A 23,413-nucleotide genomic window follows, 5' to 3' on the forward strand; every position below is an offset into this window, starting at 1 on the left:
TCGCAGATAGGAGAATCACAGCTTTATTCTTTTTAGGTACGTAGGACACCAAAGCAATATTTTTTGGTATCCACGAATTTTGTACTCTATCTTTCTTTGGCAGGAATTATGGCGGAATCTCACGTTTATTTTTCCTTATTGTTCCAAGGCATGTGAGTTTCCTGGTCACTAAGGAGAGTGCTAGTGCGTAACTGGTATACCGATTATCCACAGTCACATTCCTACTGATTCCTTCAGTACGACTGGTAAGCCTGCTGACCACATCTGAAGGAGAATTTGACACAGCATATGACCCTTGAGATTGCTTGCCACAATAGATCTCCAAGTTACTAGTGTAAAAAGTTTTCGAATCACAGAGCGCAGACACCTTTATTCTATATTTCGCTGGTTTATTTGGGATATACTGAATGAAGTTGCGGCGTCCTCTAAATGCTTGTAACTTTTCTTCCACGGTTACGAATTCGCTGTCGCTGTAACTGTTTTTGAAGTTTCCAGTGAACTCGTCAAGAATTTTTCTAATAGCGGCTAACTTGTCCGTTTCTTGTCTCGTATGTCATATTTGAGATACCGTAATAGGAACAGAGAACGCTTGGAGCTCATCACAGCTCTGAGTATCTGCATGCCTGATCCATTAGTCGTCTGAAGTTCATTCACATTTGTATGGTTAGCCTTCTTCGTTCCTAAGATGTAGATCAATCCAAACAACACCATTATTTCATCTCTCGTCGTGTCTTTGGAATCGTTTTCTTTCACATAATTGTGTAGTATTTTTATGTTGAATATACATGTTACATTATACATCTGACAACGTCATCGATCATGTCAATGCTGATTGTTTTAGTGAATGCAGTTATATCATCCCTGACATCTCTGGCTACGGCTTTAGGTCCCGGAAGTATCTTGACAATGTTCTTACTTTTTGTCTTTGTTGTGGCTGTCCTGCAGGATTTCTTCCACTTACACTTTTTGTTCCTTCCAATAGAATGCTTGTCATTTGAAACAGATTAGACATCACTTTCTTCGGCTTCAGAGGAGCATTCTTACTCACTTGTTGAATCATGGTCACTCGGTCACTCTGTGTGATCACTTCTTCTTCGTCATCATCTTCACAATCATCAAACTCGAAACTTGATACCAGAAAATCGGAATCCTCATTGAGTAGTCACTCAATCTCGACGTCATTAAGGCATCTTTTAGTCCTACAAAAGCAAAAATAATTACAAAATATCTAAAACAATTAAGCACTATAACGTTAAGGTTTTGTACAGCACATAAAACGAAAAAAAAAAAATACTTACTGGTATCTGGAAATCAGCAGGCGCGCGGCGCACTTTGTGCGCCAACCACGCACAGGCGGAAGAAATATGAAATAACTCCACTTGTAACAATCACAGATAGAAACGATTGTTCACAGCAGAAGTCAAGACAACAATGAAGGACTAATCGAGAGAGAACACAGTGGTATCGGTATATTATATGTCATAGAGATTTGTTAAGGAGTGGCCCACTCTGTGCGCCTGCGCACCCGCTGAATATTAGTGTTAGAGTCGTCATTGTTGTTGCTGACGTCACGTCTCTTACATTGCCAGATCTTCTGTTTTTATTAATGCGAAGTTATTTCTGAAGAGGAAATTAGTCCTGTGGTTGGATATCATTTCATAATCAATTGTATGTGCACTACTTTACTCCCTCGAAATCAAAATTAAAATCCATCCTTATTTCACTAGTTAAAATTATTTTAAAAAACAGAAGTGACTAAACATGAACCGTTTTTCATACAAAGCACCACAAATTCATGTGTTTATTATTCTTGTCAGGGCTTTTATTTCTTTTTATTTACACTTGTTATAGATTTTTGTACTACTACAGTATCATGGTATTTTTACTTTCTGCTGACGATGTAAATATTTATACAGTGTTTGTGTATATTACTTCTGTGTTTTTTTTTTATTATGTTGATACTGAAACGTGTGCAACGTTACGCAGTATTTTCCTAAAATATGAACGGTATATAGTGGCCGCTATTAGGTCAATCTGCTAGCGTCAGTCAGAATGTAATAAGCACGTTTCCGTTGCTAGAATATTAAGACAGCGCAGAATGCTTGAATTTAACAGCTGCATGATCAAAGAGTTGCTAAGGTTTGGGGTCTCTGATACTTCAACACTCCCGAAAGGGAAAGTAAAAAATTTAACTTCCGCCGTCAACTAGATCATTAGGGATGGAACACAAACTCGGATTAGGGACGGTTGGGGAACATGATCGGACGTGTCCTTTCCATAGGGATCATTTGGCTTTTGCCTTAAGAGATTAGGGAACATTTGAATGTGAATGGCTGAAATGAATCTGACAGCCGTCCTTCCGAATGCTGTTCCAATGTGTTACCATTGCGCCACCTCACATTTTTACAGTGGTGCAAAGTCAGTAAGTGACCTGGTGAGCTTTTTCCTGTGATTACTAATGGTTATTTCAGTTCAAGTACGAGTAATGTTCCTAAATTGTGTTAGCGGTATTTTTAATTTGGTAGTGTATGTTTTCTTTTACTGAACTGGCAATCGCAGGAGATCTTACAGTGACTCCTTTGGTAATGAATCAAGTTTCTGCTCCATTCTAAGGTAAAACGCTGACAATTTCTTTTTGGAAAGGAGCCCTTGTGGCGGCGACAACATTTTCGTTAGGAGTATCATTGGGAGAGTATTCGCTGCTGTATGTGGCCGGCCAGGGTGGCCGAGCGGTTCTAGGCGCTACAGTCTGGAATTTCCCGACCGCTACGGTCGCAGGTTCGAATCCTGCCTCGGGCATGGATGTGTGTGACGTTATTAGGTTAGTTAGGTTTAAGTAGTTCTAAGTTCTAGGGGACTGATGACCTCAGAAGTAAAGTCCCATAGTGCCCAGAGCCAATTGAACCATTTGCTGTATGTGGATTTCGTATTGTTTTTAATTGCTGCAGTTTGTTTTCATCCACAAGATTAAAAAAAAAAAAAGTGGTTCAAGTGGCTCTGAGCACTATGGGACTCAACTGCTGTGGTCATCAGTCCCCTAGAACTTAGAACTACTTAAACCTAACTAACCTAAGGACATCACACACATCCATGGCCGAGGCAGGATTCGAACCTGCGACAGTAGCAGTCGCACGGTTCCGGACTGCGCGCCTAGAACCGCGAGACCAACGCGGCCGGCACACCGTGTCACATTTGGATACAATTTCAACCTAACAACTCATGCCGTTGCTTGATGTGCAAGGGGCGCTCAATAAAGTTATGCAACGCATTTTTTGCTGAGAGTAAATTGCTTTTATTCAGGATTCCAATCCACCAAGTTCCCCCCCCCCCCCCCCCCTCCCTCACAGTCTTTTGGCTACATAACCCTATTTTTCAACATTGTCTCCAGTCAGTGCGACTGCTATACGTCACCTTACTGAGGGGCCTGTATGTCTACATGGCACCACCCAACTGGTCGACGTCAGAGCCAACGTCTTGCTCCCCCCCCCCCCCCCCCCCCCAGACATACACACTCGAGCGTTTGAAATAAGACGTCAAAAATTAAAAAAATCGATTTTTCAAAAATGTTAATTTTTATAACGTGCATCCTTCTGAAGATTTGTTCTTGTTCTTGTTGTGGTCTTTAGTCCAGAGACTGGTTTGATGTAGCTCTCCATACTACTCTATCGTGTGCAAGTTTCTTCATCTCCCAGTACCTGTTGCAACCTACATCCTTCCGAATCTGTTAAGTGTATCCATCTCTTGGTCTCCATCTACGATTTTTACCCTCCACGCTGCCTTCCAATACTAAATTGGAGATCCCTTGATGCTTCAGAATATGTCCTACCAACCGCTCCCTTCTTATAGTCAATTCTGACGAGTATGATGTATAAAACATTCATGTTCGAGGAAATGTTGATTGGTTTTTTGGTTTAGACAGAAGGGGCCAAACAGCGAGATCATCGGTCCCAGCGGATTGGGGAAGGATGGGGAAGGAAATCGGCCGTGTCCTTTCAAAGGAACCATCAAGGCATTTGCCTGAAGCGATTTAGGGAATCACAGGAAACCTAAATCACGAAGACCGAACGCGAATTTGAACCGTAGTCCTCCCGAATGCGATTCGAGTGTGCTAGTCACTGCGGCACCTCGCCTTGTCGAGGAAATGTAAGACATATTATTTGGTGTTAAGTGTGCCAAAGTGCAGCGCCAAGCCTCTTCACACAGCATTCTTCTATCGCACGTTACTGTATTACTCTCTGTGGAATTGAGATTTGTATATTTTGCAATGGAAAGCATCAGACCTATATTCAGGATAGTGGAAATTAAAATGTCCTGTGGTACTTCTCCTGCTCTGTCCGCCACGGTAGCTGAGTGGTTATGCCGGCACGGTAGCTCAGCGTGTTCGGTCAGAGGGTTACGCGCCCTCTGTAACAAAAAAAACTGAGTCAATCGATCAAAAACGAACATAAATGGATGTCTTACGACGTCCGCCTCGAGCAGATGCAACGAACAAAAGCGAACAAAATGAGATTAAAAAAAAAAAAGTGGTCAGCACGACAGGCTGTCAATCCAAAGGGCCCAGGTTTGATTCCCGGCTGGGTCGGAGATTTTCTCCAGTCAGGGACTGGGTGTTGTGTTGTCCTAATCATCATCATTTCATCCCCATCGACGCGCAAGTCGCCGAAGTGGCGTCAAATCGAAAGACTTGCACCAGGCGAACGGTCTACCCGACGGGAGGCCCTCGTCACACGACATTTCATTTCTCCTGCGCTGTCTATTTTGTGTGACATAATATTAAATATAGGATACATAAAGCCAGTAAAGACAAGAGACAAACAAGCAAGAGAGTACACATCTCTTAGTCCTTTGGTCCCACTATTTTTTTTTCCTCTCTGATCTTGCTACAGCTTTACACGGCGTGCATTCCTTTCTGCGAAAGAATCTTTTAAAAAATGGCTCTGAGCACTATGGGACTTAACTTCTGAGGTCATCAGTCCCCTAGAACTTAGAACTACTTAAACCTAACCAACCTAAGGACATCACACACATCCATGCCCGAGGCAGGATTCGAACATACGACCGTAGCGGTCGCACGGCTCCAGACTGTACCGCCTAGAACCGCTCGGCTACTCCGGCCGGGAGAATATTTTACCTCAACGAAGTTCGTCAAACGTTTTGTTACATGAAAAATCAAAATGTTGTTGAGTAATACTGAAAAAGCTCCGGTTCAGTTCACTAACCCTTCCACAATCATAGGTTCAGTTACTCCACGTTTATTTTCCGTTATTAAGTGTTCGTAAAACGCGTTTTCCGCGCTATTCCGAGAATAGAAGTTAAGCGGCTGTTAACCGAGGACTGTACAACTGGTAGTGTAGCGATGTGGCAAGAAATTTTCTGTCAAAATTTCATTTTTTTGGATACACTGAGCAGATAATATGTAATCTGTTATTCCTGTTAGTCGTTTGTTTCCACTCTTGTAATCTGAATCTATGGATTTCGCAAATAATTATAACAACGCTGATCATTTGCACACCCAATCAACCACGTAGAGAAACAGCGATTGGCATTCACCCGCAAACAGCGATTGATATTTACTTGCAAACAGCAATTGGCATTCACTGGTTCTGGTTTATTCCGCTCAGACAGCGTAGTCTCGTCTCCTTTTGTCCGTGGGAAAGTTTTTTATTTCTAAATGCGACGAGGATTCCCCTGGGAGAGACATCACGTACACTATGCACGCATTCAGAAACTAACTTACGGTACGTTCAAAAATCAACTTAGAATGTGCTCAAAAATGTTCAAAAACCAACTGAGATGCGTTTCAAAATCGTACTAATAATCGATAGACCAACGTGCGATGGACCCTAGGCGCTTTGCGAGATAAGGTTTTTTTCTTCAAGAATATGAGTTTGGCGCCCCTTGAAATCGTCTGGTGCAGCCTGCCGGCAGGTTTGCTCGGCGACTTTGTTGCGATGATGGCAGACGTCTCGCCCAACGACTCACCATGGTTTCGTCCACTGAGCCTCCGTAAATATTCTGCAAGCGCCTACAATTATCTACACTGCTCTGGTTTTCCGTCAAAAGCAACTCAACGACAGCTCTGTGCTTGGAACGCACTTCCGTTACAGACGCCATTTTGAAGGCTACGTATAGCGCCGTCACCTATCGGAACTTCATGGAACTATAGGGGCTTAAGCAGGAATATGTATCGAAATCGAAACAATCAGTTGCCGGAACAGAGAAAAGCTACGTCGAGAGACATCGGGAACATGGTAACTGCAATGACTTTCTCTGTATTTGACAGCACATGTCCGAATTAGCTGTCTGTTGTACACTGTTTACTGCACACGTTATGGAGCAATTGTGTACGAGTGCAGTCAGTGATGATTTAACTATTTAGTATTTTTGTGATTGCGACTGGTCAAAGTAGTTCTCTTACGAAGTGTCTTACATTCAGTGAAAATTGGAAACGGTGTGCACAGTCTTTGTAAACTAACACAATTTGTTAACGACGACTGCACTCACTTTCACTGACGAAGAACCAGCACTTGAAGAATATTCAATGTGGCACGTTGACAAAATTAACTGTGCTAAACAATCATTATTATTGCCGACCAGACGTCACTGTGGGAAGACATCACCTCATCTGGCACAGTGAAAGTTTTCAGAATGTTTAAAATGATTGGCAAGTCCTTCCAAGGCAACATGCTCTGAAACAACGTCCCTAATACATTTAGATCTCCAGTGACTGAATGTTAGTGTACGCTTTGCTCGTTGTTTCCACCAAATACAAATTTTAGGACACATTTTATTGTCACAGAGACTAACTAAAACTTTGCCATTCTCTAGACATGACATTGCAAATTTTCGGGTAAAATATATCATTTTTCTTGAACATACAAGGCCATACATTCTCGTACTATTAACAACTACACAAACTAGGATCATTTCAAAAGTCCCGCCTACTGCCCTTGCGCGACTGTTGAGGTGGCGTGATCAAGTGGAAATTCACGTCAGTTGTGAGCGAGACTTTAGGTGGACGGTTGAATATTTCTTGGTGCTGGTTCGCGTGTTATGTCGTGAGGAAATCCGTTTTAAAATAGAAGCTGAAACTGAGTCAGGTACGACCAGCGTTCATACATCGAAATCGAATCCATACGTGGAAAGAATCTAACAACTACGTACAGCGCTTTGAGAGAGGTGTGCAGGAGTAGTGTAGTTGATCGTGGCACAGTAACAGCGTGGTCTGCTCGTTTCCGTGAAAGTCGGGTAAGCACTGAGGACAACCAAAGAAGTGGAAGGCCACCAACTGCAACAGATTAACCTCTCAGGTTATTGTTAGTGACATTTAGAGAGAGGATAGACGAAAAAGATGTGAGGAAACGGCATATGAGACCTGAATGCCTGTCACTTCAGTTTACAGAATATCGTCTGAAAAGCCACTTAAGTTCCTCATGATCTGAGCGAAGAGCAGGAAGCAGATCGCAAAAGAATCGCAGAAGGAGTGCTTCAACGTTACCGAACAAGAGGAGAACAGTTCCTTTAAAAAAACTGTTGCACTTGATGTAGCTGGCCGGGGTGGCCGAACGATTCTGGGGGCTACAGTCTGCAACCGCAGAGACCGCTACGGCCCCAGGTTCGAATCCTGCCTCGGGCATGGATGTGTGTGATGTCCTTAGGTTAGTTAGGTTTAAGTAGTTCTAAGTTCTAGGGGACTGATGACCTCAGCTGTTAAGTCCCATATTGCTCAGAGCCATTTGAACTTTATGTAACCTGAATAAGTGATTTTGAGCCAGAAATGAAGTTTCAGTCGTCACAATGTAAATGTCCCGACTCTCCACGCTCGAAAAACTTCCGCTGCGAACAATCAAAGGTGGACCTGTTTCTGAAAATCTTTTGCCCCCGGAGATTCATCAAAGAAGACGTGACGTGCTTACGGCTGGTGGCTTTATTTTGCACGATAATGCAACACTGCATATTGCTCTACCAGTGAGTGACACGCTCGACAAACATGGATGGGAAATACTTCCCCACCCATTGTAGATTCCTGATATGAATCCACCCTACGTTGATTTGTTTCCAAAATTGAAGGAAAAACTCCATGGAAAACGTTTTGATACAACTGATGAAACTTACGATGAGGTAACTCGAGTAATCAGACAGAAGTTGCCAAAACAGCGGAAAACTCTCATAAGAAAGGATGGAAATTATACTGAAGGCCAGTAAAGGCATTTTGTAAAATAAAGGATTTTCTTCAATAATATCTTATAGTGAGCAGAACGTTTGAAATGTGCCTCATAGTTTCTATCATCTTTGACTGTTACTGTAGTTGTATGGGTTTCCGACTAACTGACGTTCTGCCACAAGCCACCTTAATTGATTAACTCTGGTGTAGAGCAGACGTAGCGTCGAATGACACACCTATAATTATTTCATGTTACCTGATGCCCACCCGAGATATGGCCATTGTCGCTGCCAGACGTGCTCTGTACACTAAATCTCTAAATCATCTGTTAATGAGATCATGTATTTTTCCTACTGTAATGTATACTCACGTTAAGTAAAATTTCTTTATCTGCTATCGTTCCTAGTGTTGCATATTTTAAACGGTCAGCTTTCTAATTGTAGCGACCAGTTTTCGCATCTGAGTATACCGCCGTCTACCCCCTGTATACAGCTTGTGGTGGTGGTGGTTAGTGTTTAACGTCCCGTCGACAACGAGGTCATTAGAGACGGAGCGCAAGCTCAGGTTAGGGAAGGATTGGGAAGGAAATCGGCCGTGCCCTTTCAAAGGAACCATCCCGGCATTTGTCTGAAACGATTTAGGGAAATCACGGAAAACCTAAATCTGGATGGCTGGGGACGGGATTGAACCGTCGTCCTCCCGAATGCGAGTCCAGTGTGCTAACCACTGCGCCACCTCGCTCGGTACAGCTTGTGGACGAGCCGTGGGAGTAGAAGTAGACAATTATTCAATCTGCTCGTAAACGGACGTGCAAATAAGCTGACATTTTTGCAGCCTATTTAAAAAATGTGACAAGTATGAACTTCCATCAGTTTGGACTATTTACGCCTGGTTGAGATGAGCGGCTTCGTTCCGGGGAAGGACACATTTTGTACGAAACAGAGTGAGTGAAGTTCTCATCGATATGATTTTATAATGTCATGCGATATTTTCAGAGAACCACTGACGAAAAAACGACGAAGGAAGAGACCGAAAGTTGGACGACGAAAAAAAAAAAAAAATAAAATAAAATAAAAAAGGAGAGATAGCACGCCGCTTCCGGAATAGGCTATTTTCCTACGTTAAAATTATGGTTGGGACATGTTATTCTGACTGATTATATATTTATGGTATCTCCTGGTGGGGACTACTCAAGAGGATGTCGTTATCAGCAGAAAGAAAACTAGCGTTCTGCGGATCGGAGCGTGGAATGTCAGATCCCTTAATCGGGCAGGTAGGTCAGAAAATTTAAAAAGCGGGAATTAGTTAAGTTCAGTGGCAGGAGGAACAAGACTTCTGGTCAGGTGACTACAGGGTTATAAACACAAAATCAAATAGGGGTAATGCAGGAGTAGGTTTAATAATGAATAGGAAAATAGGAATGCGGGTAACCTACTACAAACAGCATAGTGAACGCATTATTGTGGCCAAGATAGATACGAAGCCCATGCCTACCACAGTAGTACAAGTTTATATGCCAACTAGCTGTACAGGTGACGAAGAAATTGAAGAAATGTATGATGAAATAAAAGAAATTATTCAGATAGTGAAAGGAGATGAAAATTTAATAGTCATGGGCGACTGAAATTCCTCACTAGGAAAAGGGAGAGAAGGGAACGTAGTAGGTGAATATGGACTGGGGCTAAGAAATGAAAGAGGAAGTCGCCTGGTAGAATTTTGCACAGAGCATAACCTAATCATAGCTAACACTTGGTTCAAGAATCATAAAAGAAGGCTGTATACATGGAAGAAGCCTGGAGATACTGACAGGTTTCAGATAGATTATATAATGGTAAGACAGAGATTTAGGAACCAGGTTTTAAATTGTAAGACATTTCTAGGGGCAGATGTGGACTCTGACCACAATCTATTGGTTATGACCTGTAGATTAAAACTGAAGAAACTGCAAAAATGTGGGAAATTAAGGAGATGGGACCTGGATAAACTGAAAGAAACAGAGGTTGTACAGAGTTTCAGAGAGAGCATAAGGGAACAATTGACAGGAATGGGGGAAAGATATACAGTAGAAGAAGAATGGGTAGCTTTGTGGGATGAAGTAGTGAAGGCAGCAGAGGATCAAGTAGGTAAAAAGTCGAGGGCTAGTAGAAATCCTTGGGTAACAGAAGAAATATTGAATCTAATTGATGAAAGGCGAAAATATAAAAATGCAGTAAATGAAGCAAGCAAAAAGGAATACAAACGTCTAAAAAATGAGGTCGACAGGAAGTGCAAAATGGCTAAGCAGGGATGGCTAGAGGAAAAATGTAAGGATGTGGAGGCTTACCTCACTAGGGGTAAGATAGATACTGCCTACAGGAAAATTAAAGAGACCTTCAGAGAAAAGAGAACCACTTGTGTGAACATCAAGAGCTCAGATGGAAACCCAGTTCTAAGCAAAGAAGGGAAAACAGAAAGGTGGAAGAAGTATATAGAGGGTCTATACAAGGGCGATGTACTTGAGGACAATATTATGGAAATGGAAGAGAATGTAGATGAAGATGAAATGGGAGATACGACGCTGCGTGAAGAGTTTGACAGAACACTGAAAGACCTTAGTCGATACAAGGCCCTGGGAGTAGACAACATTCCATTGGAACTACTGACGGCCTTCGAGAAGCCAGTCCTGACAAAACTCTACCATCTGGTGAGCAAGATGTATGAGACAGGCGAAATACCCTCAGATTTCAAGAAGGATATAATAATTCCAATCCCAAAGAAAGCAGGTGTTGACAAATGTGAAAATTACCGAACTATCAGTTTAATAAGTCACAGCTGCAAAATACTAACGCGAATTCTTTACAGACGAATGGAAAAACTGGTAGAAGCCGACCTCGGGGAAGATCAGTTTGGATTCCGTAGCAATGTTGCAACACGTTAGGCAATACTGACCGTATGACTTATCTTAGAAGCTAGATTAAGGAAGGGCAAACCTACGTTTTTAGCATTTGTAGACTTAGAGAAAGCTTTTGACAATGTTGACTGGAATACTCTCTTTCAAATTCTGAAGGTGCCTGGGGTAAAATACAGGGAGCGAAAGCCTATTTGCCATTTGTACAGAAACCAGATGGCAGTTATAAGAGTCGAGGGACATGAAAGGGAAGCAATGGTCGGGAAGGGAGTAAGACAGGGTTGTAGTCTCTCCCCGATGTTATTCAATCTGTATATTGAGCAAGCATTGAAGGAAAGAAAAGAAAAATTCGGAGTAGTTATTAAAATCCATGGAGAAGAAATGAAAACTTTGAGGTTCGCCGATGACATTGTAATTCTGTCAGAGACAGCAAAGGACTTGGAAGAGCAGTTGAAAGGAATGGATAGTGTCTTGAAGGGAGGGTATAAGATGAATATCAACAAAAGCAAAACGAGGACAATGGAATGTAGTCGAATTAAGTCGGTGTGATGCTGAGGGAATTAGATCAGGAAGTGGTACACTTAAAGTAGTAGGAAAGCGTTTCTGAAGAAGAGAAATTTGTTAACACCGTGTATAGATTTAAGTGCCAGGATGTCATTTCTGAAAGTATTTGTATGGAGTGTAGCCACGTATGAAAGTGAAACATGGACGATAAATAATTTGGACAAGAAGAAAATAGAAACTTTTGAAATGTGGTGCTATAGAAGAATGCTGAAGATTAGATGGGTAGATCACTTAACTAATGAGGAAGTATTGAATAGGATTGGGGAGAAGAGAAGTTTGTGGCACAACTTGACTAGGAGAAGGGATCGGTTGGTAGGACATGTTCTGAGGCATCAAGGGATCACCAATTTAGTATCGGAGGGCAGCGTGGAGGGTAAAAATCGTAGAGGGAGACCAAGAGATGAATACACTAAGCAGATTCAGAAGGATGTAGGTTGCATTAGGTACTGGGAGATGAAGAAGCTTGCACAGGATAGAGTAGCATGGAGAGCTGCATCAAACCAGTCTCAGGACGGAAGACCACCACCACCACCACCACCACCACGACCACAACAACAACAACAACAACAGTATCTACGGTCAGTATTCTCACAAAATATCTGTTACTTTTATGTAATTAAAGCTTAAAATCATTAAATACCAACAGCTGATCGCGTGATCAAAAACGCTCTGTTATTGGCTGATGTTCTGGTGACGTCACAGGCTAACAGTAAAACGAAGCTGTACACGTGTTAAGAAGCGTTATCTGAGATTACGGGGTTTGTACGTACTTTTTCTGCAAACAGATTAGCTATTTAGTGATGGAAAATGCAATTATAGCTAAGTAACAATAGAAAGGAATTATATGGATGCTGATAGTGGAAGCCTTGCGTTTATGCTCTGCCCATTTATAGTGGACATTCTTTTTCCTGCTCGATGCAACATCAAAAAAACGTTCAAAACTGGGGAATTGTTGAACTTCTGCAAGTATGTCCGTATATTATAACTAGATTGTCAGTCATGAGTTACGATTTGCAGGACAATAAAATTATTCTTGGCAAAACTTAGCGCTGATTTCTACTGTAGAAGACATTCAGCGAGGATACTGCATGTAGCAGGTGTTCGGTGGCGCATCTAATAGAGCATGCAAATGCAGACAAAGAAACCACATGTTCGAATCCTTCTAAGAATATATATTTTCAAAAGTTTTAAGCGAAATACGAAAATAGCGTTAGCAAGAACTGATGTAGCAGTTGTTTCGATTGTGAGATATGTTATATATCGCTACACATTAGTCTTAGTCTGAGAAATGCATTTACCTCGTGAACAAACAATTAACTTTTTTTGGAAAGCATTGCTAGTAGAGAAGTAGAACGAGGTGTAGGATGATGAGGTTATACGTAGAGATATAAAGCGTGTACAACATGCAGGTGACACAAACGTAAGGGCTGTGATGTTCGTGAGTGTAAACTGACGTTAGTACCTGAAGCAAAGTTTACTTCATCTTTATGTAAGATGATGAAACTGCAAAAGTTTAAACAATGAAGATCCTAGCTGGACAGTACGAAGATAAAAACGTTGTTTCGAATAAAGCGAAAAGTGTGTGGTCACATTTTCTAGAAAATATCTTTCTGAACGTGACTTGTATGAATAGCGAATGCAAGTGTAAGTGCACGTAAACAGCAAGGAAAACACAATAAAATTGTTTCTGATTTGTGTGGTGAAGTTTTGTAATTGTGATTTTATTTTCATATGAGAGGACTGCCTAGTCGTCTTACAAATAAGTTAAAAACGTTCTTTCGGGTAGATTCGAACCAGCGATCTATGGACATCGTCTTATAAAATTCGACGGTCTGCCGTTTTAACAACTGAACTACCGAATAACTAACATGTAATTGGGTAACACGACAAATTTCACTAGGTGTTTAATTTTTTTCGAATGACGCAACACATCGTAGTAACAGTGGGAGAGCATATCTCGGAGGCAAGTTGATGTAATTTCACAGTGCAACACATTTTTAGGTAAGTTAGTGAACTTGTGAGTCGATGTGGTTGTAAATTTTGACTACACAGTGCCCTCTGTACTGACGAGGGCCGGCGTGCGGTCAGCCTGGATGTGGATTTTTAGGATGTTTCTCACACCTGACAAGGCGAATAGCGGACTGGTACCCACGCCCATCCGCAGAGACAGGATTCGCAAACATTTAGAAAACGTTCCCACACTTTCACATAGATAACACTACAGGCAGACAGTTGCACCACGCAGATTACGTCTCGAGGAGCCACAGGAATGGCGATAGGATGTGCAAGGCGTGTGCCTTGTTAACGAATGTAGCGAGAAGCAGACGCTGCACGCCGCACCTGGGTTGAGCGTCTTCTTGTGGATGCGCGTCTGCCAGACGTTGCCCCTGTCGGGCAGCAGGCGGATCTTGGCGTACGGGTCGGCGGTGCCGCTGAAGTCCCTCGCCTGAAGGTCGTGCGCCTGCGCCAATAACACAGAGCCAGAGCTGACAAGGCGTAAGAAACAGAATTACACATACATTAAGAAAGCAGGAATATATTCATTAAAAGTGTAACAGGATGGATGAAAAGCCTATGTAGCGCTCCTCTAGCCAACACACTGCGCCTCAATTCCAGAGACCTTACAAGAATGAAAGAAGTGGAAACTGTGAGGAATTGGTTGGTAGGGTTCTAACTCCTTATACAATTGACAATGGGGTATTTGAGGGTATGTAGCAAAATGTAACGCGCGCTTGCAATGCACGCACTGAGACTGACAGTCGTCCTTTACTGGAGCTTAAATTTTTGCCGTAAGGAGTGGCATTTTCCCTCAGTAAGGAACTAAATATTTATTTCCGATCATAATTTTCCTATTATTTTTAGAGCCGTCACCATAACCTACACAGTCCTTACGTATAATAAACAATTTGAAGATACTGAAAAGTTGCGATCTGCTTTACTATAAGGGACAATCAAATGAAAACCGGACACCCGCCACAACGGGGCCGTGGAGTGGTTACATTCTAATCACCACACCTGTTAAGATGTTTGTCTCACTGGCAGACGAGACGATAAATTTCTGTTTCGTAGAACGTGGTCGACGTTGAGGGACCCACAACCGTACTAACTATTTCACTTCCTCTTTCGACTGAAACTGATGTCCACGCATATGTTTCTTCAGGTCTCCAAAGAGATGAAAATTTCACGGTGAAAGGTCGGGGCTCCGGGCTGTACGGGGGATGTTGCGATATTTCCCAGACCAAATTGCTGAAGCATAGTCTTCGACCTATTGGCAGTGCAAGGATGGGCGTTATCGTCCAACAGAGTGAATCCGTCCGACAGCGTTTCTTGGCCTTTCGACTTTATGGCTCGTCGCAGTTTCCGAGAAGTGTCATCATAGCGCTGCACATTGATTGTGGGTCCATGCTCGAGGAGGAGATGTCCCCTGCAGTTGAAGACGAATGTCATCAAGACCTTGCGTGGTGTCACAGGTTCGAGCCTGAGGGCAAACGGCAGAACCACCAGTGGAAATATCATATATCTCCGCCGCCAAAGAAATTCAAAGCTGTTCACACAAGTTTCGGTAAGGTCATTATGACCTACTCCTTCGACTGCAGGAGCCCTCTGCTCGTCGACTTCCTCGAGCGTGGAACCACAGTCAATCTGCTGCGCTGTGAAGACACTTTGTAGAAATTACGATGCGTCATTAAGTGAAAACTGCCAGCATCTACAGGGTGTTTCAAAAATGACCGGTATATTTGAAACGGCAATAAAAACTAATATGCTTGGGACATCAGTACATTTTCAGGCAGACAAACTTTCTAAATTACAGTAGTTACAATTTTCAACAACAGATGGCGCTGCAAGTGATGTGAAAGATATAGAAGACAACGCAGTCTGTGGGTGCGCCATTCTGTACGTCGTCTTTCTGCTGTAAGCGTGTGCTGTTCACAACGTGCAAGTGTGCTGTGAACAACATGGTCTATTCCTTAGAACAGAGGATTTTTCTGGTGTTGGAATTCCACCGCCTAGAACACAATGTTGTTGCAACAAGACGGTCTGGGCCGCCATTTCTTCCAAAGGAATCATTGACCCATTTTTCAGATCCGAAACGATTACTGCATCACGCTATCTGGACATTCTTCGTGAATTTGTGGCGATACAAACTGCCTTAGACGACACTGCGAACACCTCGTGGTTTATGCAAGATGGTGCCCGGCCACATCGCACGGCCGACGTCTTTAATTTCCTGAATGAATATTTCGATGATCGTGTGATTGCTTTGGGCTATCCGAAACATACAGGAGGCGGCGTGGATTGGCCTCCCTATTCGCCAGACTTGAACCCCTGTGACTTCTTTCTGTGGGGACACTTGAAAGACCAGGTGTACCGCCAGAATCCAGAAACAATTGAACAGCTGAAGCAGTACATCTCATCTGCATGTGGAGCCATTCCGCCAGACACGTTGTCAAAGGTTTCGGGTAATTTCATTCAGAGACTACGCCATATTATTGCTACGCATGGTGGATATGTGGAAAATATCGTACTATAGTGTTTCCCAGACCGCAGCGCCATCTGTTGTTGACAATTGTAACTACTGTAATTTCGAAAGTTTGTCTGCCTGAAAATGTACTGTTGTCCCAAGCATATTGCAACAAACGGTGTATTCCTATCGCTGCTCGTTTAGTTTGTATTGCCGTTTCAAAAAGACCGATCATTTTTGAAACATCCTGTATGTTGCAAGATAACGCACGCCCCCACATTGCCAATCGGACAAAGGCTATGCTTCAGCGGTTTGGTTAGGAAACACTACGACATCCTCCGTACAGCCCAGATCGTTCACCGTGTGATTTTCATATCTTCTATGACCCGAAAAAAGACTTGTGGGGATATCCGTTTCACTCGGACGAGGAAGTGCAAGACTAAATATGGTTGTGGATCCTTCAGCGGCCGACCGCGTTCTACGAAACTAGAATTGATCGTTTCATCTCCTAGTGCGATAAATGTCTTAACGCTTGTGGTGATTACTTTCGAATGGAACCATTCTATTGTCTCGCTGTGACGGGTCTTCGGTTTTCGTTGGACTGACTCATGTACCTGTTCATAACGTATTTATCCACTGAAGTATCAACCTTTTTAATTGCATTTCCTAATTTTTTCTGCGTTAGAAAGCCGCCACGAAGAAATATGAAGTTTTGAGTTTTTTTGGAATGACGCTTCTCGCTGAAACAATGTCACTAAATGTATTCCAAATGAGATCCAACGGCGTAGACGCAGCTCAGTTCCGCATCACTCCAGTGTGAACCGAAAAAAAGCAATGTCGTATGTGCCCAAAAAAGTGTTGTTCTGTTTAGTATCATGCTCATTGAAGGTACAGTTGATGAAGGAACCAATAAACCACATATTATCATGGACTAAAACATGACAAAGGGAGGATGTGACAGCCGAACAGGCGTGCAGCAAATACTCTTGTGGCTCGTGTAACTAGAAGTTATAACAAGGAGGATATTTCTGAAAAAGCTGTTTCAGAAAGTTATGAAATATCACTTAGTTGCAAGACTCCACATTCACGCGCTTCCAAATGACCTCAAAATATTTTTGGCGCCTCATAAATAGAAAGAACCTTGACATCTGGAAGAGCCCCTAAACGAGAAGGTCGCTGTATTACGAGAGGCAGAAAAAAAGAACGTTGTAACTACAGTTCGCTGTTGTCAGTGTAAGTCGTCCGAAATGCTTTCTTCCATTGTCTGTGAGCAGTGTGCAGAGTGCTATAATTTTATTATCTTTTGTGACTACCTATTAAGAAGAAATGACCTTCAAACATTAAAAGAAATGTTTATGTGAAAAAATTAACTTTTTTTCAGCACCAAGCATATTAAAGCAGCAGTTTTCCTAAAGAACGCAATGGCTGTTGATAGGAAAACAATGCGACTACTGATGTTACAAAAACTGACGCGACCGCTCGAGGGTTAAAACCGCAATGAGGATATTACGAAATAAATTTTACTAGTCAGTTTGCACCATTAGTCACATCTGGCACATATTTTGTGCTTCATTCACGATGCTACATTTTATTGACCATCTGCATAATAATAAAATTATGCAGAAAGTATTGTCGAAGTAAAATGCTTCCCTCATCGGATAGAATTGTTTTTTAATTTCTTGGAACCGGAAATTACCATTAAGAAGTACCTACCATCGTATACCGTTAATGGTACAGCCCGCCGTTTTTCGTGACGAATGCTAATTTATATGTCATCCGCAGGACAGAGAAGCATTTGTGAATCGAACGAGCTGAGTGCGGCGTGGTGGGTTCGAAGGAGATAGAGAGTAAACTCACTTCAGAGAAGCACCTTACATTACAAGTTTTGTTTGGATTACTCTTGAGCTGACAGCTCTTCATGCGGAGCATTTCAGCTGTAAAGAAAAGTTCGCATCTTGAAGTTTAGTGTCACTCCTGCGTTCTAAGTGTGTTGGCCTGTGGCTGTCAGAACTTTTAAGACGTTCTCCAAAGCGTGAGTGTGACAGAGCAGATAGACTTCGCAGGAGATAAAATCTGCAGCGCTCCAGTTACTGCGCATTAGGCACAGGTAGGGAATGTTGTCTTCGTGATTTGTGGTTCACTCGTTCTATCCAGAAGGGAATCACTTATGCGTTTCTAGTGTCGTTTGTCCAATATACTTTTGTAATCAAAGGTAGCTTCATTGCTCAAACTTTCCCGGTGATTCGCTGTCACCTCGTAGAATCGGTGGTCCACGTCTTCCCAAAACAATATTTCGACGTTGTAATTCACCGTATTCATCAGTTGTTTCCTAAAACTGGACCAACGACAGTACACCCGATTCTACGAAGTGACAAGAGTCGTTTCGCTTTTAATATGTAATGACTTAACATTTAAGAAACTCACCATTTATATACACTCCTGGAAATTGAAATAAGAACACCGTGAATTCATTGTCCCAGGAAGGGGAAACTTTATTGACACATTCCTGGGGTCAGATACATCACATGATCACACTGACAGAACCACAGGCACATAGACACAGGCAACAGAGCATGCACAATGTCGGCACTAGTACAGTGTATATCCACCTTTCGCAGCAATGCAAGCTGCTATTCTCCCATGGAGACGATCGTAGAGATGCTGGATGTAGTCCTGTGGAACGGCTTGCCATGCCATTTCCACCTGGCGCCTCAGTTGGACCAGCGTTCGTGCTGGACGTGCAGACCGCGTGAGACGACGCTTCATCCAGTCCCAAACATGCTCAATGGGGGACAGATCCGGATATCTTGCTGGCCAGGGTAATTGACTTACACCTTCTAGAGCACGTTGGGTGGCACGGGATACAAGCGGACGTGCATTGTCCTGTTGGAACAGCAAGTTCCCTTGCTGGTCTAGGAATGGTAGAACGATGACGGTTTGGATGTACCGTGCACTATTCAGTGTCCCCTTCACGATCACCAGAGGTGTACGGCCAGTGTAGGAGATCGCTCCCCACACCATGATGCCGGGTGTTGGCCCTGTGTGCCTCAGTCGTATGCAGTCCTGATTGTGGCGCTCACCTGCACGGCGCCAAACACGCATACGACCATCGTTGACACCAGTTTTCGCTCCGCTCAAACATTTGACCAGAAACTCAGGATATCCAAGAGACTTAGTATTTTACAACTAGACTTATTAAAAAATATTTTGTTTGGACAAATTTAGTTTTAGAATTAGGTACTCCACACCTAGTATAGTGAATTGTATTTGACCGTGATAAGTTTACATAAATTTTAAATTCGAAAATTACACAGAAAGTATCAAGAAACAAACTCTAATACTGTCGTAATCTTTGATGAAACAGAAGATGCCCACATTAAGTGGGATGAAATGAATATCCAGATGTTAAAGAAAGAAGAAAGGAAGGAAGATTAAAATCTTGTCAACGTCGTGGTCATTTGAGAGGGAACGAAAGCTCGGATTGGTTGACTGACAGAGAAAGAGGCTGTTTCGACAGTTTGAAGCAATGCAAGCTTTCTGTGACCAATACAGTGAATCGATCACGAGAGCAGTTTCTTTTGTCTTCTATACAAGATCTGTCTAGCTTCTGTTGCCACGACGTTTCATTGCTTTCTGCCATATAACGTTGTCCGCTAGAAATGCAGTTCGCTAAAGCAAGAACAACGCAGTCGTATTTGAGATGCGTATAACCAGACATCACAGTTATTACTTAGTAGATTTGTTATCTATTTGAAGCTTTATGGTCTCAAGGATTATGCTGTAATTGAAAAGTAACATTTAATCGAACCATTTCAATTTATACACAACAGTGGCTACTCATAGCTTGGATTGCCTACCTGTAATGTATTTTTACTTCTGGAGTACATCATAGAAACTGGAAAAAATTTCTAGTTTAATCTGCAGGAAGAATATCATACTTATTTCTTACCGGTTTTGCCGTATGTTCACGCCTACGATTCGTTTAATTACAGAGCAGAGATTTATTCACCATGTGTTACCTTAAATGCACGTCAAGACAATCTTTCTATTTTTGTGGTTAAAATCAAAGGCGATTTGCTTGCAGAATGAATGACCCTGGTAAGTTTGGTTTCTTTTCCCTTTTTCTGAAAAGTTGAGGGGCGTACTTAGAGAAGCCGTACTTCTTTGCAGTTTCATTATTTCTTAGCCAGGAGTCAATGCTTTTTTAAAATTAGGCTATATGATGTGGAGCAAGGGCATAGATTAAGACGTAGGTAGAGCAATGTCAGATCTCTTTCGGAAACTTAAGCTAGAAACGAATGAACTATGTTGGAGCAATGCGTCCTTGTGTGGGATAGTCATCAGGTTCAATTAGCAAGCGACATTGAGGGCATTCAACAAGAGCAGTGGGAAAGGTGAAAAGCGTATTTCAATTTCTGGAGAATGTATGTACAATGTTGCTAACATTGAGCTAGGACTTCAAAAAAAGTGTAATATCTCGTGAAAATTGCTTATAATTTACCAAGAACAAATTTTAGAACAAAACTTATATACAGGGTGTTATAAAAAGGTACGGCCAAACTTTCAGGAAACATTCCTCACACACAAATAAAGAAAATATGTTATGTGGACATGTGTCCGGAAACGCTTACTTTCCATGTTAGAGCTCATTTTATTACTTCTCTTCAAATCACTTTAATCATGGAATGGAAACACACAGCAACAGAACGTACCAGCGTGACTTCAAACATTTTGTTACAGGAAATGTTCAAACTGTCCTACGTTAGCGAGGATACATGCATCCACCCTCCGTCGCATGGAACCCCAGATGCGCTGATGCAGCCTGGAGAATGGCGTATTGTATCACAGCCGTCCACAGTACGAGCACGAAGAGTCTCTACATTTGGTACCGGGGTTGCGTAGACAAGAGCTTCCAAATGCCCCCATAAATGAAAGTCAAGAGGGTTGAGGTCAGGAGAGCGTGGAGGCCATGGAATTGGTCCGCCTCTACCAATCCATCGCTCACCGAATCTGTTGTCGAAAAGCGTATGAACACTTCGACTGAAATTTGCAGGAGCTCCATCGTGCCTGAACCACATGTTGTGTCGTACTTGTCAAGGCACATGTTCTATTAGCACAGGTATCCCGTATGAAATCATGATAACGTGCTCCATTGAGCGTAGGTGGACGAAAATATAATGAGCTCTAACATGGAAATTAAGCGTTTCCGGACACGTGTGCACATAACCTCTTTTCTTTATTTGTGTGTGAGGAATGTTTCCTGAAAGTTTGGCCGTACCTTTTATGTAACACCCTGTATATCCTTTGGCCTACTACCGCACGAGCCACGAAAATGAAAGCAGACAGTTAGCAGTTCACACAGATGGTGATTATTTCCACATACTATCAATGCAGGGAATATTAACAAACGTTAATGTATGGTCTGCTACAATGTACCCTCTGCCACACATTTGGACGTGAGCTGAGAGTATAGATGTTGATGCAGAATCGCAACACATTTCCGCTGCGTGGGGGTTTAAATATGACAATTTGAATACATACTGCTGCGCGACAATTAAGTATAGGCACGGATTTGGCGAAGTCTTGAAAATTTTGCGCAGCTATGACCGTAACGTAGACGTTAAGGGACCAATGGAAACATCGGGTAGTGGGCACTGGCAATGTTGTTATGAAGCAAACAGTTCTGTGAGGCAGGTTTATGATACTGCTCGCAGGCGAGAAAGCTCGTCCTGGCGGGCACTATAAACAAATGTGGCGACGCGTGTGGAATAATCAGGCCCAATAGTTACACGAGGGACTGGAAGCTAAGATGTGGCACAGGTAACATCAGAGAGAATGTTTGTTTCAAATTCTAACAACGATTGCACGTGCTGGCGAACTCACCTCCAGAAGTCGCACCGTCAGGATTCCGGCTGCCGGGTCGTACGCCAGCGCTATCTGGATGGAGCCCACTGGCTCCTCAGGCAGACTGGGAGACCTGGTGGTCAGTGCCTGCTGCAACACAAGCCACACCACTGTATCACTGACTAGTCAGCGGACATTTCTGCAAAGCGTGTGGCGAAATGATAATATCAGGCCTAGTAACCGGTACATCAGCATCAGCAAATAATAACGGCTGTTGAAAGGCATCAGTTACCATGACTATATTCTGAATACTGTATATCTCAGCTCCAAGTGCCTGTATATGGAGTACCTCTGGTGACGTTCACAAATTTTCCATGTTGCGGTATCGACGGCGTCTTCGCCGACCGCATCTGGCTCGCCTCGCGCCGCTCGCAGTTGCGAGGGAAGCGGCACTTTTAAATCAGCCGTCAGCGCGCCGCCAGGCGACCTCGCCCTTGAACGCCCGTTGTCTTCGATGGGTGGCGCCACCAGAGGACGCTAAATTCACGTGACATCATTGCCCGGGTCCTTTTAACCGTCCGCAGTTCAGAGTTTCCCTTGAGAAGCTGCGTCTACAGACTTTATCAACCTTAGTGTGGCAGGCTATTGTGAGAACAATACATCGACGTGTCTCGACACTATTAAACTATATGTGTCAGTGTCCTGTGATGGTGTATCAGCATCCAAGACTATTTGTTATCGTCGAGAACATTACTCTCTTTGTGTATAGGTTGTTACAGGAGAAATTGTCACTGTTCGTGGATACGACGGAAACTATCATGCAAAGCCAAAAAATCTTATAAACATGGGGTCTAAAATGGGTGTCTTACGTACGTATGAGCACTATTTCAACTTCGATACTGTGAAACGAATGTCTTGTTCTGAAAGCTCTTGGATATCCATATTTTAGGAGGGGTAGGATGGACCAAGCCAAGAGGAGATAGTGAACGTTGGGTCTAAAATAGGAACTTTAAGAGCTATGAGCAATTGTTCAGTGGAAGAGACGGGTTTCACGTTAGCGAAAATGAACAACAGCTCATGGCTTTTAAGGTATGCGCTTTAGAGCTCAAGTTTACTGGAAATTTTTTTCTTGTACTGGTCTGCACTACCACCTTTCAAAATGTGGCCAGAAAAGAGCTTGCAGTAGAACAGACTTACTTCACATTAGCGGAGAGGAAGTAGTCCCATAGCTCTTTAGGTATGCATTTTCACTATACTTTCTTGCTCCAACTGGTCGTTCCTGTCATATGGCTGGATACTGAATATTCCTCCTGGAATACGATGTGTATTTCAGCACCACAGAAGAAACTATAGCATTTCAAACTTCTTTATACCTCAATTATTGAGTGTGCGTATTGCAGATAAACCGATTAATGTGTTATCGTTTTGTAGATGCCTGATTACATTTGTCGGCCACGTTTTCCACCGATGTATCTCATTTCAACGTCACTAC

General features: G+C 42.7%; 1 protein-coding gene across 1 annotated transcript in view; it reads right to left on the bottom strand.

Moving 5' to 3' along the window:
* Positions 1–23,413, bottom strand: part of LOC126267745 (synaptotagmin-5) — a 216,273-nt gene that overhangs the window by 44,871 nt on the left and 147,989 nt on the right. Inside the window, exons 6-7 of the mRNA XM_049973048.1 lie at positions 21,961–22,071; positions 13,956–14,076 (exon numbers count right to left, since the gene is read on the bottom strand). Of these exons, the coding sequence (XP_049829005.1) occupies positions 13,956–14,076; positions 21,961–22,071 (232 nt within the window). The remainder of the gene's footprint in view (positions 1–13,955; positions 14,077–21,960; positions 22,072–23,413) is intronic.

Source organism: Schistocerca gregaria, chromosome 4 (assembly GCF_023897955.1).
Source record: "Schistocerca gregaria isolate iqSchGreg1 chromosome 4, iqSchGreg1.2, whole genome shotgun sequence".
Lineage (NCBI taxonomy): Eukaryota > Metazoa > Arthropoda > Insecta > Orthoptera > Acrididae > Schistocerca > Schistocerca gregaria.